Below are 15,966 nucleotides of genomic sequence, written 5' to 3' on the forward strand. Positions count from 1 at the left end.
AGATTGTTAATTAATCCTTTCTCATTGCACAATACCCAGTCTAGGATCGCCTGTTCTCTAGTTGGTTCCTCAACATATTGGTCTAGACATTCATCACGTACACACTCCAGGAATTCCTCCCCCACAGTATTATTGCTAATTTGGTTTGACCAATCTATATGTAAATTAAAGTCACCCATGATTATAGTTGTACCCTTCTTGCATGCGTCTCTAATTTCCTGTTTAATGCCCTCCCCTACATCTCCACTACTGTTTCGGGGACTATAGACAACCCCCACCAACGTTTTCTGCCCCTTGCTGTTTCTTAGCTCCACCCATACAGATTCCACATCGTGATTTTCCGAGCCAATATCTTTCCTCACTATTGCATTGATTTCCTCCTTTACTAACAACGCTACCCCCACCTCCTTTCCCTTTTTGCCTGTCCTTCCTAAATATTGAATACCCCTGGATGTTCAGTTCCCATGCTTGGTCACCCTGCAGCCATGTCTCCGTAATCGCAACTATATCATACCCGTTAATATCTATCTGCGCTGTTAATTCATCTACCTTATTGCGAATGCTCTGCGCATTTAGACACAATGCCTTTAGACTTGTCTTTTTAAGATTGCTAGTCATCTTAGTTTTATTTTGCACTATGGCCCTATTTGTTTTTTGCCCTTGTTTTCTCTGCCTTCCACTATTGCTTCTTCCCTTTCTGTCTTTTGTTTCTATCCTTGTTTCCCCCTTCTCTGTCTCCCTGCTCAGGTTCCCATCCCCCTGCCATTCTTGTTTAAACCTTCCCCAACAGCACTAGCAAACACCCCCGCGAGGACATTGGTCCTGGTCCTGCTCGGGTGTAACCCGTCCTGCTTGTACAGGTCCCACCTTCCCCAAAACTGGTCTCAATGTCCAAGGAATCTAAATCCCTCCCTCCTACACCATCCCTGCAGCCACGCATTCATCTGGTCTATTCTCCTGTTCCTATAGTCACTAGCACGTGGCACTAGTAGTCATCCTGAGATCACTACCTTTGAAGTCCTGCTTTTTAATTTATCTCCTAACTCCTTAAATTCACCTTGCAGGACCTCATCCCTTTTTTTTAAAATCTATGTCGTTGGTACCGATATGGACCACGACTACTGGCTGTTCACCCTCCCCCTCCAAAATGTCCTGCAGCCGTTCCATGACATCCTTGACCCTAGCACCAGGGAGGCAACATACCATCCTGGAGTCACGTTTGCGGCCACAGAAACGCCTATCTGTTCCCCTTACAATTGAATCCCCTATCACTATAGCCCTGCCATTCTTCTTCCTCCCCTCCTGTGCAGCAGAGCCACCCGTGGTGCCCCGAACTTGGCTCTTGCTGCTTTCCCCGATAAGCCATCTCCCCTAACAGTATCCAAAGCGGTATATCTGTTTGAGAGGGAGATGGCCCCAGGGGACTCCTGCTCTACCTGCCTAGTCCTTTTACTCTGCCTGGTGGTCACCCATTTCCTTTCTGCCTGCGTAACCTTTACCTGTGGTGTGACCACCTCACTGAACGTGCTAGCCACGATAGTCTCAGCATCGCGGATGCTCCACAGTGAATCCACCCACAGCTCCAGCTCCGAAATACGGTTAGCCAGTAGCTGCAGCTGGACACACTTCCTGCACACATGGTCGCCAGGGACACTGGTAGTGTCCATGACTTCCCACATAGTGCAGGAGGAGCATAACACGGGTGCGAGCTGTGCTGCCATGACTTGCCTTAGATTTACACTGCGTTCACCTCTCAGACTCTCCTCCCGCTCGCGGGACTCTCCTTTCACACTGCGTTCACCTCTCAGACTCTCCTCCCGCTCGCGGGACTCTCCTTTTACACTGGGCTCACCTCTCGGACTCTCCTTTTACACTGCGCTCACCTCTCGGACTCTCCTTTTACACTGCGCTCACCTCTCGGACACTCCTTTCACACTGCGCTCACCTCTCGGACACTCCTTTTACACTGCGCTCACCTCTCTAGACTCTCCTTTTACACTGCGTCACCTCTCGGACTCTCCTTTTACACTGCGCTCACCTCTCGGACACTCCTTTCACACTGCGCTCACCTCTCGGACACTCCTTTTACACTGCGCTCACCTCTCGGACTCTCCTTTTACGCTGCGCTCACCTCTCAGACTCTCCTCCCGCTCTCGGACTCTCCTTTTACACTTTGCTCACCTCTTGGACTCTCCTCCCGCTCTCGGACTCTCCTGCCTCACCTGTGACGTTGCACAGTAGTTTTCTCTTGTTGCAGGTCTGCTGTTGCTTTTATTCCCCACTCTCAGTCTTCTGCTGCTCAAGTCCGCCGCTGCTTTGCGGAAAAAGTTAGGAAAAGCAAGGCAAAGCAGCACCTCCTTTTCCCACTCACCAAACTTTCAGCTGTTCACTCTGTGCTCTGCTGCACTCAGTGCCGGTTGCACTAACAGACCCCTGTATTTCTACTGTTTGTGACTCAGATGAGTCAGGCCTGCTCCTGTTTCAGGAACCAGTTTAATCCAGCTAACCAATTAACTAACTACAGCAGCTCTCCAGTAGGAGAGCTTGCTTGTTTGTCTCTGCTTAAGCCTGACAGAAACTTAAAAATTTAAACTTTAAAATTGAACTTAAACAGTTGATAGCAATTTACACTCGATTGTAAAAGAGATTAACCCATAAACTCCCACACTCACCAAACTCTCAGCTGTTCACTCTGTGCTCCATTGCACTCAGTTTTCTCTTATTGCAGGTCTGCTGCTGCTTTTATTCCCCACTCTCAGTCTTCTGCTGCTCAGGTCCGCTGCCGCTCTGTGGAAAAAGTTAGGAAAAGCAAGGCAAAGCAGCACCTCCTTCCCCCACTTCACCAAACTCCCACACTCACCAAACTCTCAGCTGATCACTCTGTGCTCCGTTGCACTTTATCTAAATCCTTCATGTATGTAGCTGACAAGATAAGGGAAGCTGTAGGGGAAGGAGGAGGGAGGAATAACTAAATTAAATAATTGAATCTTCGACGAGTGCTACGGATCCACAGAGGGAGGGAGCAGACAAGAAAATGATGTAAAACTGAGAATGAGAGAGTTTGGGGGAGGGGAGATCAAAGTTACTTGCAACCAAGCAAGTTTAGAAAACTAATAGGTAAAGAAAGAACCTGCTATTATATAGTGCCTTACATGACGTCCCATAGCGCTTTATGAAGTACTAGTGAAGTGTAGTCACTGATGTAATGTAGGAAAGGTGGCAGCCAATTTGTGCACAGCAAGGTCCCATAAACAGTAATGTGATAATGAGCAGATAATCTGTTTTAGTGATGTTGATTGAGGGATAAATATTGGCCAGGGCACCGGGGAGAATTCCCCTGCTCCTCTTCCAATAGTGCCATGGGATCTTTTACATCCATCTGAGAGGGCAGATGTGGCCTCAGTTTAACGTCTCCTCTGAAAGTCGGCACCTCCGACAGTGCCGCACTCCCTCAGTGGAGTATCAGCCTAGATTTTTTGCTCAAGTCTCTAGAGGGGGGCTTGAACCCACAACCTTCTGACTCAGAGGTGAGGGTGTTACCCACTGAGCCTCGGCTGACTCAGGTAAATAATGCGACAAATATTAGGGCTCCCCTCTCAGGGAGAACTGGTCGGGAACGTCCCAACTCTACAATTAGCTGTCAGTGGACTTCGAAAAGTTCATTATATTTGCCTGCTTCCCCTCTATACAGGCCTCCCAGACACAACCCATCCCCAACTAAGGGAGCAAGCTACTGACTCCTCCTTAGCCTCTCTCAGCGTGGCCCTGACATATGTTCATTTGGAGGTTCACAGGAACCTCCCAGCTTAAATCTCACCGATTCACTGCCTGCCTCGCCATGAGAGCACAGCTGAGATCAGGAACTTTTTGGAGTACTACGTTCAGCACCTCAGGAGCATATATTGGCCTTGGAGGGGGTGCAGCGCAGATTCACCAGAATGATACCGGGGCTAAAAGGGTTAATTTATGAGGACAGGTTGCATAGACTAGGCTTGTATTCCCTCGAGTTTAGAAGATTAAGGGGTGATCTAATTGAGGTGATAGGGGTTGATCTAAAGGAGTTGATAGGGTAGATAGAGAGAAACTATTTCCTCTGGTGGGGGAGTCCAGAACAAGGGGGAATAATCTTAAAATTACAGCTAGGCCGTTCAGGGGTGATATCAGGAAGCACTTCTTCACACAAAGGGTAGTGGAAATCTGGAACTCTCTCCCCCAACTGGTCAATTGAAAATTTCTGAACTGAGATTGATAGATTTTTGTTAGGCAATGGTATTAAGGGATATGGAACCAGGCTGGGTAGATGGAGTTAAGGTACAGATCAGTCGTGATCTAATTGAATGGCGGAACAGGCTCGAGGGACTGAATGGCCTCCTCCTGTTCCTATGTTCCTAACTTACCAAGTGCAGACACAGGCTGTACCCATCACCCTGCACCCTCCCTTTCACATTCTGAGAGGCTCAAGTGAAAAGCTGGGTGCAAATCACTCACCGTTGTAACTGCTGGTCAGAGAGGCTCATTGATGTGTGAGCTTTTCTTATTTTATTTGTATAACATTACAAATTTTCATTCGCATCAAGTAATCGACCTTGACGAGTAAAACTGAGCAGAGCCCTGATCGAGCAAGCAGCGTAGAGTGATACAGATAAAAGGTCACAATGCAGTCGGGATTCTGGGTATTTTTGTTTTGGTTCATGGATCTGGTTAAAGGCATTGGGTTTGGTTCTGAGTTTTATAATCGACGGTGATTCACTATTACCATTACAGGTTTCCTAGTTACACTGTATTTGAACAGTACTTAAGCTTCTTTTATAAAGGCTGCCGCTTGACCCTTTGTGAGTTGAACCATGGCGAGTGGTCTCTGAACGCAAGGGCTGTGGAAGCAGAGCTCTTGTGTTTGAAAGGAACTCGTCATTTAGCCCTCTGAGTGCTTCCTCTCACTGCTGCTTTCCATTGCCAGAAATCATTGAATAACATGTGAAAGATTGGCATGTATAGTTAAATTATACAACAACCAAAAAACTTCCTTTTTAAAAAGAACCTTTTAAATCTCTTTCACTTCTCCACAGACTGTGTAATTTGCAATGTTAATTTGCTCTGAAATCTAGGCTCCAGAAGACTCTGCCGGCCGGGAGGTCCTTTGTTGCCATGGACGCCAAGCAAATCCCACAGATTCTACAACAGATCTTCACATCCACTATGCTGTCAACAGCCTAAGGATTGGCCCAGCAGGAGTGACGTACACTCAGGAGACGGTGGGAAAAAAACACTCTAGATTAATTTCTCTGAGCTAGCAGGCCTCTGCTGGACGCCTAGACAACAACTGCAATCACCCCTCTGTCACATTTAGTTGGCGGGAATACAGCGAGAGCCTGGAGTGTTGGGACAGTGACATGAAGATTCTGGTGACGAAGCAATCTCAGATTTAAAATTCACAATTGAGCTAGCATCAACTGCCGTTCGCAGAAGAGAGTTCCGAACTTCTCCCACCCTTTGCATGTAGAAGCATTTCCTAACTTCACCCCTGCAAGTTCTGGCTCTAAGTGTTAGGCCATGTCCCCTAGTCCTAGTATTCAAGTATAGGAGACCTCCAAAAACAGTTACAAATGCATCAGCAGCCAGAAGCAATAATCCAGCAATTTACCTGTAAATCCTGCATGGCCCCATGGTGGGTGGGGGGAGTCTTCCAGGCACTCTACGACATGTTCAGCTGTTTGTGGCTGGAGTGTTGCGTGCCAAAATGGTGTCTATTCCTTTAAATCAGCTTTGCACACTGATGTAACGCATATTCTCCTTACTTTACATGGTACCGGTGTTCGTTACCTGCGCGTGCACAAACGCCTTTACTAAGATGGCATCTGGCGCACGTCACGCTAGAAGCGTGTGCGTTCCGGACACCATTTTGGGACCTCAGGAGGCCGTGTAGCGCCTAAAAAACAGCACCTACACATCCCAATTTATAGCCCACTCTGTCCAAAACAAACCTACTTAAAGCTACAGGTGAACAAAATCTGATGATGCACAGCACCACCAGTGATGCAAAGCTCACTTGTGGCAAGGGTTAGTGTCACCACAGCTCACTGAAAGAGGCAGCGGTTCAGGGCTGCACAAAGCAGCTCTGAAATAGGAATAAAGTCAAATCAAAACGGATATAAAAATAACTAACTGTGTGGGGTTCATCCAGACACCCTTAGTCTTCAGGTGCTCCTTTCAATGGGCCGGGTAATTCTGTAACTAACTACTATCCAGGGTAACTACCTACTGAAAGATCATCTCTCCTCACTTTTGTTTCAGCCTGTCTCATTTTGGATTTGATTTTCAGAATATGTGCATGTACAGGGTGGCTCTGGGGAATTCTACTGAATATTCTGGTGTGTTGTTGCTGGGGAGACTCTTTCTTGCAGCACATCCACCGATTATGACTGGTCCCAGTGAGTTAGATCTTTATCAAATCCAACACACGTAAATGCTCAGGAGAGACCGAGAAGCTCCAGTGTCCTGTAATTTGTAAAAAAAATTAGGATGTAATTTACACACTGATTGTTCGGAATATAGCGGAGGGTAAATAGAAATGATATATTAGTCAAAAGATGATTTAATTTGTAACATATATTTACAGAATAAAGTTCAATACGTTTATCATCTCAGATATGACAGTAGCACAATAAATTCTTTATCATCATCTCATCTGCAGTGTCAACACTAAAGCTAGCAGTCAATTTTGACTGGTGTCATTCCACAAATCTCAAAGAATAGTTGATGCTCTTGGGCATTCATAGAATCGTGGAATTTACTTGCACAGAAGTAGGTCATCTGGTCAATCATCCCCTGTGCCAGCTCTTCTACTCCCATCTACTGTAATCCTATTTCCCTACCCATTTCCCATCTCCTTTTATGTCCTTCCTTTTCAAATACTTATGTAATTCTTTTAAATAACATTGTAGTTTGTGCCATGATAGTCATTCGTGGTAAACCTTCTGTATGAAAAAAATCCTCCCAGCTTTCCCTTTCATCCTTCTAGCGGTGATCTTGAGTCAGCTGTTGCTCAGTTTATAGCACTCTTGTCTCTGAGTCAAAAGATTGTGGGTTCAAGTCCCACTCCAGAGACATAAGCACATATAATCTAGGCTGACGCTCCCAGTGCAGTGCTGCACTGTTGGAGGTGCTGCCTTTCAGATGAGACGGTAAACTGTATGCCCTCTCAGATGGATGTAAAAGATCCCATGATGCTATTGCAAAGAAGAGCAGGGGAGTTCTCCCTGGTGTCCTGGCCAATATTTATCCCTCAACCAACATCATTGAAACAGATAATCTGATCAATATCACAATGTTTGTGGGATCTTGCTGTGTGCAAATTGGCTGCAGCATTTTCCACATTACAACAGTGAATACACTGCAAAAAAAAGTACATCATTGGCTGTAAAGGTGCTATATAAATTTCTTTCTTTCGTTCGTTCGTTCGTTCGCTCTTCCTTGTCGAGGACCCCTTATTACCGATCCACCAACCAATGGAATCAGTGTTTACCCTCTCAAGGCTGCAGTTAAATCCTTCCCCCTTTAACTTTCTCTGTTCCAGTGTAAAAAGCCTCAGTGTTCTGAGCTATTGCCTTGCTAATTTGCCTTCATTTGGGAAGATTGAAATCAGCAGTGATGTGTATTAAATCATGACAGCAGATCTGGAGATGACTCCTCCCCGATTGCCACTTGATCTCAGCTGGTCTTCAGTCAGGGCTCTGGGAATAGGTTTTTTACCCCAGATGTCATTATCAGTCTTATTGTTTTGGATTTACTGAGTTGCTCTTCACAGCATTTTGTTTAGCCAAGAACAATTCTCCCTTCTAACAGAACTAAGGACACTGGTTTGACAGGACAAAAACCTCCTTTGACTCCATTGACAATCAATCTTAGTCTGTTGGGAGTTCTCATTGTTCCAAACCATCTATCAAATGCTGAGTTCTTGTATCAAGCTGAGACGGGATTAGGATATTTAAGCACCTGTGAACATTCATTTGCTAAAGATATTGATCACAATTTAACCGTTTCAAATGCTAAATCCTCTTTATATTCTGTGTTCTTTGACACTTTAACCAAATAGTTTGTTTGTAGCCCCAGAGGTTTATGAAGTTGAATTATTGTCTTAAACATATTGTGAATCATTTACTTTTCTTTCTAATGTATAATCTGGAGTTTATTTAAAAAGTTGATTTTATGCGACTTTCATTGTGCAGTGCTGATTGCCCTGAACATGGTATGAGGAGGGGGAGGGTGACAGGGAAGTAGAGAAAGAGAAAAAAGAAAGACTTGCATTCCCTCAGGGCGTCCCAAAGGGCTTTAACATAAGAACATAAGAAATAGGAGCAGGGGTAGGCCATACGGCCCCTCGAGAATGTTCCGCCATTCAATCGGATCATGGCTGATCTTCGACCTCAACTCCACTTTCCCGCCCGATCCCCATATCCCTTGATTCTCCTGGAGTCCAAAAATCTACCTATCTCAGCCTTGAATATATTCAACGACTCAACATTCACAGCCCTCTGGGATAGAGAATTCTAAAGATTCACAAACCTGAGTGAAGAAATTCCTCCTCATCTCAGCCTTAAATGAGTGACCCCTTATCCTGAGACTATGTCCCCTAGCTCTAGACTCTCCAGCCAGGGAAACAACCTCTCAGCATCTACCCTGTCAAGCCCCCTCAGAATCTTATATGTTTCAATGAGATCACCTCTCATTCTTCTAAACTCCAGAGAGTATAGGTCCATTCTACTCAATCTCTCTTCATTGGACAACCCTTTCGTCCCAGGAATTAATCTAGTGAACCTTCGTTGCACTTCCTCTAAGGCAAGTATATCCTTCCTTAGATAAGGAGACCAAAACTGTGCACAGTACTCCAGGTGAGGTCTCACTAAAGCCCTGTACAATTGTAGTAAGACTTTCTTACTCTTGTACTCCAACCCCCTTGCAATAAAGGCCAACGTGCCATTTGGCTTCCTAATTGCTTGTTGTACCTGCATGCTAACTTTCTGTATTTCTTGTACGAGGACATTCAGACTTCCCTGAACACCAACAGTTTCTCCCCATTTAAAAAATATTCTGCTTTTCTATTCCTCCTACCAAAGTGAATAACCTCACGTTTTCCCACATTATACTCCATTTGCCACCTTCTTACCCATTCACTTAACCTGTCTATATCCCTTTGCAGACTCTTTGTGTCCTCCTCACAGCTTACTTTTCTACCTACCTTTGTATCATCAGCAAACTTGGATACATTACACTCGGTCCCTTCATCTAAGTCATTAATATAGATTGTAAATAGCTGAGGTCCAAGCACCGATCCTTGCGGCACCCACTAGTTACAGCCTGCCAACCTGAAAATGACCCATTTATCCCTACTCTCTGTTTTCTGTCCGTTAGCCAATCCTCTATCCATGCTAATATGTTTCCCCCAATCCCTTAAGCCCTTATCTTGCATAACAACCTTTTGTGTGGCACTTATTGAATGCATTTTGGAAATCCAAATATACTACATCCACTGGTTCCCCTTTATCTACCCTGCTAGTTACATCCTCAAAGAACTCTAATAAATTTGTTAACCATGATTTCTCTTTCATAAAACCATGTTGACTCTGCCTTATCATATTATGATTTTCTAAGTGCCCTGTTACCACTTCCTTAATAATGGATTCCAGCATTTTCCCGACAACTGATGTCAGGCTAACTGGCCTGAAGTTCCCTGTTTTCTCTCTCCCTCCTTTCTTGAATAGCGGGGTTACATTTGCTACTTTCCAATCTGCTGGGACCATTCTAGAATCTAGGGAAATTTGGAAAATCACGACCAATGCATCCACTATCTCTGCATCCACCTCTTTTAAAACCCTAAGATGTAGGCCATCAGGTCCAGGGGATTTATCAGCTTTTAGTCCCATTAGTTTCTCTAGTACTTTTTCTCTACTGATATTAATTGCTTTAAGTTCCTCACTTTGGTTCCCCACTATTTTCGGTATGTTTTTTGTTTCTTCTACTGTGAAGACAGGTACAGAATATTTGTTTTAACGTCTCTGCCATTTCCTTATTCCCCACTATAATTTTCTCCTGTCTCAGCCTGTAAGTGACCAACACTTACTTTTGCTACTCTCTTCCTTTTTACATACTTGTAGAAACTCTTACAATCTGTTTTTATATTTCTTGCTAGTTTACTCTCGTATTCTATTTTCTCCTTTTTTACCAATTTTTTGGTCATCCTTTGCTGGTTTCTAAAACTCTCCCAATCCTTAGGCTTACTATTCTTCTTGGCAACATTATAAGCCTCTTCTTTTAATCTAATACTATCCTTAAACATAAAAACATAGAAAATAGGAGCAAGAGTAGGCCATTCGGCCCTTCGGGCCTGCTCCGCCATTCAAAATTATCATGGCTGACCATCTAACTCAGTACCCTGTTCCCGCTTTTTCCCCATATCCCTTGATCCCTTTAGCATTAAGAAATATATCTATCTCCTTCTTGAATACATCTAGTGACTTGGCCTCCACTGCTTTCTGTGGTAGAGAATTCCACAGGTTCACCACCCTTTGAGTGAAGAAATTTCTCCTCATCTCGGTTCTAAATGGCATACTCCGTATCCTGAGACTGTGACCCCTGGTTCTGGACTCCCCAGCCATTGGGAACATCCTCCCTGCATCTAGTCTGTCTAGTCCTGTTAGAATTTTATATGTTTCAATGAGATCACCTCTCATTCTTCTAAACTCTAGTGAATATAGGCCTAGTCGACCCAATCTCTCCTCATATGTCAATCCTGCCATCCCAGGAATCAGTCTGGTAAACCTTCGTTGCACTCCCTCCATGGCAAGGACATCCTTCCTCAGATAAGGAGACCAAAACTGCACACAATACTCCAGATGTGGTCTCACCTAGGTCCTGTAATACTGCAGTAAGACATCCCTGTTCCTGTACTCAAATCCTTTTGCAATGAACGCCAACATACCATTCGCCTTCCTAACTGCTCCACCTGAATGCTCGCTTTCAGTGACTGGTGTACAAGGACGCCTAGGTCTCGTTGCACCTCCCCTTTTCCCAATCTATCACCATTCAGATAAGAATCTGCCTTTCTGTTTTTACAACCTCACATTTATCCACGTTATACTGCATCTGTCATGTTCTTGCCCATTCACCCAACTTGTCTAAATCACATTGGAGCCTCTTTGCATCCTCCTCACAGCTCATATTCCACCCCAGCTTTGTGTCGTCTGCAAACTTGGAAATGTTACATTTAGTTCCCTCATCCAAATCATTGATATATATTGTGAATAGCTGGGGCCCAAGCACTGATCCCTGCAGTACCCCACTAGTCACTGCCTGCCACCCTGAAAAAGACCCGTTTATTCCTACTTTCTGTTTCCTGTCTCAACCAATTCTCAATCCATGCCAGTATATTCCCCCCAATCCCATGTGCTTTAATTTTGCACACTAACCTCTTGTGTGGGACCTTATCAAAAGCCTTCTGAAAATCCAAATACACCACATCCACTGGTTCTCCCCTATCTATTCTGCTAGTTACATCCTCAAAAATCTCCAGTAGATTTGTTAAGCATGATTTCCCTTTCATAAACCCATGCTGACTTTGTCCAATCCCGTTAATGCCCTCCAAGTGTTCTGTTATCATATCTTTTATAATAGACTCTCGCATTTTCCCCACGACTGATGTTAGGCTAACTGGTCTGTAATTCCCTGTTTTTTCTCTCCCTCCTTTTTTAAATAGTGGGGTTACATTTGCCACCCTCCAATTTGTAGGAACTGTTCCAGAGTCTATAGAATTTTGGAAGATGACCACCAATGCATCCACTATTTCCAGGTCTACTTCCTTTAGTACTCTGGGATGTCGATTATCAGGCCCTGGGGATTTGTCAGCCTTTAGCCCCAATAATGTCCCTGGTACTATTTTTTTTACTAATACTGGTTTCCTTCAGTTCCTCCCTCTCACTGGACCCTTGGTTCCCTAACATTTCTGGGAGGTTATTTGTGTCCTCCTTTGTGAAGACAGATTTAGTTAGCCACGGATGGATCACAACCATCTTTACAACCAATGAAATACTTTTGAAGTGTAGTCACTATTGTAATGTAGGAAACACGACCAGATAATCTGTTTTAGTGATGTTGGTTGAGGGATAAATATTGGTCAGGACACCTGGAAGAACTCCCACGCTATCCTTTGAAATAGTGCCGTTGGATTTTTTATTTCCACCTGAGAGGGCTGACGGGACCTCAGTTTAACGCCTCATCCAAAAGACGGCACCTCCAATAGCAGCACTCCCTCAACACCAATAACAATAACTTGCATTTATATAGCGCCTTTAATGTAGGCAAATGTCCCAAGGTGCTTCACAGGAGCGTTATCAAACAAAATTTGACACCAAGCCACATAAGGAGATATTAGGACAGGTGACCAAAAGCTTGATCAAAGAGGTAGGTTTTAAGAAGTGTCTTAAAGGAGAGAGAGGCGGAGAGGTTTCACGAGGGAATTCGAGAGCTTAGGGCCTAGGCAGCTGAAGGCACGGCTGCCAATGATGGAGAGATTAGAATTGGGAATGTGAAAGAGGCAAGAATTAGTGGAGCGCAAAGATCTCGGAGGGTTGTGGGGCTGGAGGAGTTTACAGAGACAGGGAGGAGCGAGACCATGGAGGGATTTGAAAACAAGGATGAGAATTTTAAAATCGAGGCGTTCCCGGACCGGGAACCAATGTAGGTCAGCGAGCACAGGGGTGGTGGGTGAACGGAACTTGTTGCAAGTTCGGATACGGGCAATGGTGTTTGGGAGGAGCTCAAGTTTATGGAGTGTGGAAGATGAGAGGCCGGCCAGGACAGCATTGGAATAGTCAAGTCTAGAGGTAACAAAGGCATGTGTCAGTCTGGATTTTGTGCTCAGGTCTCTGGAGTGGGACATGAATCCAAAACCTTCTGACTCAGAGGCGAGAGTGCGCCACTGAGCCACAGCTAACACCTTGACCTAGGAATTGTACGTGACACCACCTGACCCGTACATTAAGACTATGAGAGACCTGTCTTTTGTCATAGAATTTAAGAAGATAAACGGCAATAAAGAAAATACTTGCATTTATATCGCAGCTTATCACGTAGTCAGAGTGTCCCAAAGTGCTTTACAGCCAGTTAATTACTGTTGAAATGCAGTCACTGTTATTATGTAGGCAAATGTGGCTGCCAATTTGTGCACAGGAAGGTCCCACCCAGCAAATGAAGGAATGACCAGCTCATCTGTTTTAGTGACGTTGGTTGAGGGAGGAATGTTGGCCAGGACACAGGGAGAACTCCCTGCACTTTTTCCAAAGTGCCATGGGATCTTTTCCGTCACCTGAACAGGCAGATGGGGCCTCGGTTTGACGTCTCATCTGATCTATAATATATTAAAAGTCTTACATATAACATGCACTTCCTATAAGTGTTAAACTTACTTCCTGTAACACATTCCCTGTCACATTTTGTTCATAGAACCTCTATTGTTACAAAACGGTATTCTCCAGAGAGCTGCTAAATTCTAAACAGTCGGTCTGAACATTCAGACACCGCACTTCATTACAGATACAAAACATAGAAACATAGAAAATAGGAGTAGAAGTAGGCCATTCGGCCCTTCGAGCCTGCTCCACCATTCAATATGATCATGGATGATCCTCTTATCTCAATACCATATTCCCGCTCTCTCCTCATTCCCCTTGATGCCTTTTGTGTCTAGAAATCTATCTAGCTCCTTCTTAAATATATTCAATGACTTGGCCTCCACAGCCTTCTGTGGTAGAGAATTCCACAGGTTCACCACCCTCTGAGTGAAGAAATTTCTCCTCATCTCAATCCTAAATGTCCTACCCCGTATTCTGAGACTGTGTCCCCTCGTTCTGGACCCCCCAGCCAGGGGAAACATCCTCCCTGCATCCAGTCTGTCTAGCTCTGTCAGAATTTAATATGTTTCAATGAGATGCCCTCTCATTCTTCTAAACTCGAGTGAATACAGGCCGAGTCGACCCAATCTCTCCTCATATGACAGTCCTGCCATCCCAGGAATCAGTCTGGTGAACCTTCGCTGCATTCCCTCTATGGCAAGTATATCCTTTCTTAGGTAAGGAGACCAAAACTGCACACAATACTCCAGGTGTGGTCCCACCAAAGCTCTGTATTACTGCAGTAAGACATCCTTGCTCCTATACTTAAATCCTCTTGCAATGAAGGCCAACATACCATTTGCTTTCCTAACTGCTTGCTGCACCTGCATATTTGCTTGCAGTGACTGGTGTGCAGGGTCCCTTTGTACATCAACATTCCCCAATCTATTACCATTTAAATAATAATCTGCCTTTCTGTTTTTCCTTCTGAAGTGGATAACTTCACATTTATCCACATTATACTGCACCTGCCATGTATTTGCCCAGTCACTCAACTTGTCTAAATTACCTTGAAGCCTCTTTGCATCCTCCTCACAACTCACAATCCCACCTAGTTTCGTGTCGTCAGCAAACTTGGAAATATTACATTTGGTTCCCTTATCCAAATCATTGATATATGTTGTGAATAGCTGGGGCCCAAGCACTGATCCCTGCGGTACCTCACTAGTCATTGCCTGCCACCCTGAAAAAGACCCATTTATTCCTACTCTCTGTTTCCTGTTTGTGAACCAATTTTCAATTTTCAAACAAGAAAGACTGAAGGCTGAAACCAATAATCACATTCCAATTTGCAACGTTCCCTGGCCAGCCAACAATTAACATATCCTTCTATTCCTTTCTCCATCATGTGCTTATCTAGCTTTCTCTTAAATGCATCAATGCTATTCGCCTCAAATGCTCCTTATGATAGTGAGTTCCACATTCTCATCACTCTCTGAGTAAAGAAGTTTCTCCTGAATTCCTTATTGGATTTATTCGTGACTATCTTATATTTACGACCCCTTGTTTTGGTCTCCCCCACAAGTGGAAACATCTCTTCGTCTACTCTATCGAACCCCTTCATAATTTTAAAGACCTCTATCAGGTCACCCATGAGTCTTCTCCTTTCTAGAGAAAAGAGCTCCAGCTTGTTCAATCTTTCCTGATAGTTTCAACCTCTCAGTTCTGCTACCATCCTAGTAAATCTTTTTTGCACCTTTGACTGTGCCTCCATATCCTTTTCATAATATGGAGACCAGAATAGTGTACACTAACCAAGGTTCTATATAAGTTTAACATAGTTCTCTCATGCAAAATTCTTACAGGGCTCGACAGGGTAGGAACATAGGAACAGGAGTAGGCCATTCAGCCCCTCATGCCTGCTCCGCCATTTGATAAGATCATGGCTGATCTGTGATCTAACACTATATACCTGCCTTTGGCCCATATCCCTTAATACCTTTGGTTGCCAAAAAGCTATCTATCTCAGATTTAAATTTAGCAATTGAGCTAGTATCAATTGCCGTTTGCAGAAGAGAGTTCCAAACTTCTACCACCCTTTGTGTATCAAAATGTTTTCTAATCTTGCTCCTGAAAGGTCTGGCTCTAATTTTTAGACTGTACCCCTACTCCTAGAATCCCCAACCAGCGGAAATAGTTTCTCTCTATCCACCCTATCAGTTCCCCTTAATATCTTATAAACTTCGATCAGATCACCCCTTAACCTTCCAAACTCTGGAGAATACAACCCCAATTTGTGTAATCTCTCCTCGTAACTTAACCCTTGAAGTCCGGGTATCATTCTAGTCAACCTACGCTGCACTACCTCCAAGGCCAATATATCCTTCTGAAGGTGCGGTGCCCAGAACTGCTCACAGTACTCTATGTGCGGTCTAATCAGGGTTTTGTATAGCTGCAGCATAACTTCTGCCCCCTTGTACTCCAGTCCTCTAGATATAAAGGCCAACATTCCATTAGCCTTATTGATTATTTTCTGCACCTGTTCATGACACTTCAATGATCTATGTACCTGAGCCCCTAGGTC

The 15,966-nt window shown here is 44.3% G+C and overlaps 1 protein-coding gene across 1 annotated transcript in view; it reads left to right on the forward strand.

The window, feature by feature from the left end:
* Nucleotides 1-6,621, forward strand: part of LOC137326888 (von Willebrand factor A domain-containing protein 8-like) — a 49,661-nt gene extending 43,040 nt beyond the window's left edge. The window contains exon 5 of the mRNA XM_067992270.1: nt 5,106-6,621. Coding sequence (XP_067848371.1) covers nt 5,106-5,291 — 186 coding nt within the window. The 3' untranslated portion in view covers nt 5,292-6,621. The remainder of the gene's footprint in view (nt 1-5,105) is intronic.
* Nucleotides 6,622-15,966: the final 9,345 nt, after the last annotated feature.

Source organism: Heptranchias perlo, chromosome 11 (assembly GCF_035084215.1).
Source record: "Heptranchias perlo isolate sHepPer1 chromosome 11, sHepPer1.hap1, whole genome shotgun sequence".
In the NCBI taxonomy this organism is placed as follows: domain Eukaryota; kingdom Metazoa; phylum Chordata; class Chondrichthyes; order Hexanchiformes; family Hexanchidae; genus Heptranchias; species Heptranchias perlo.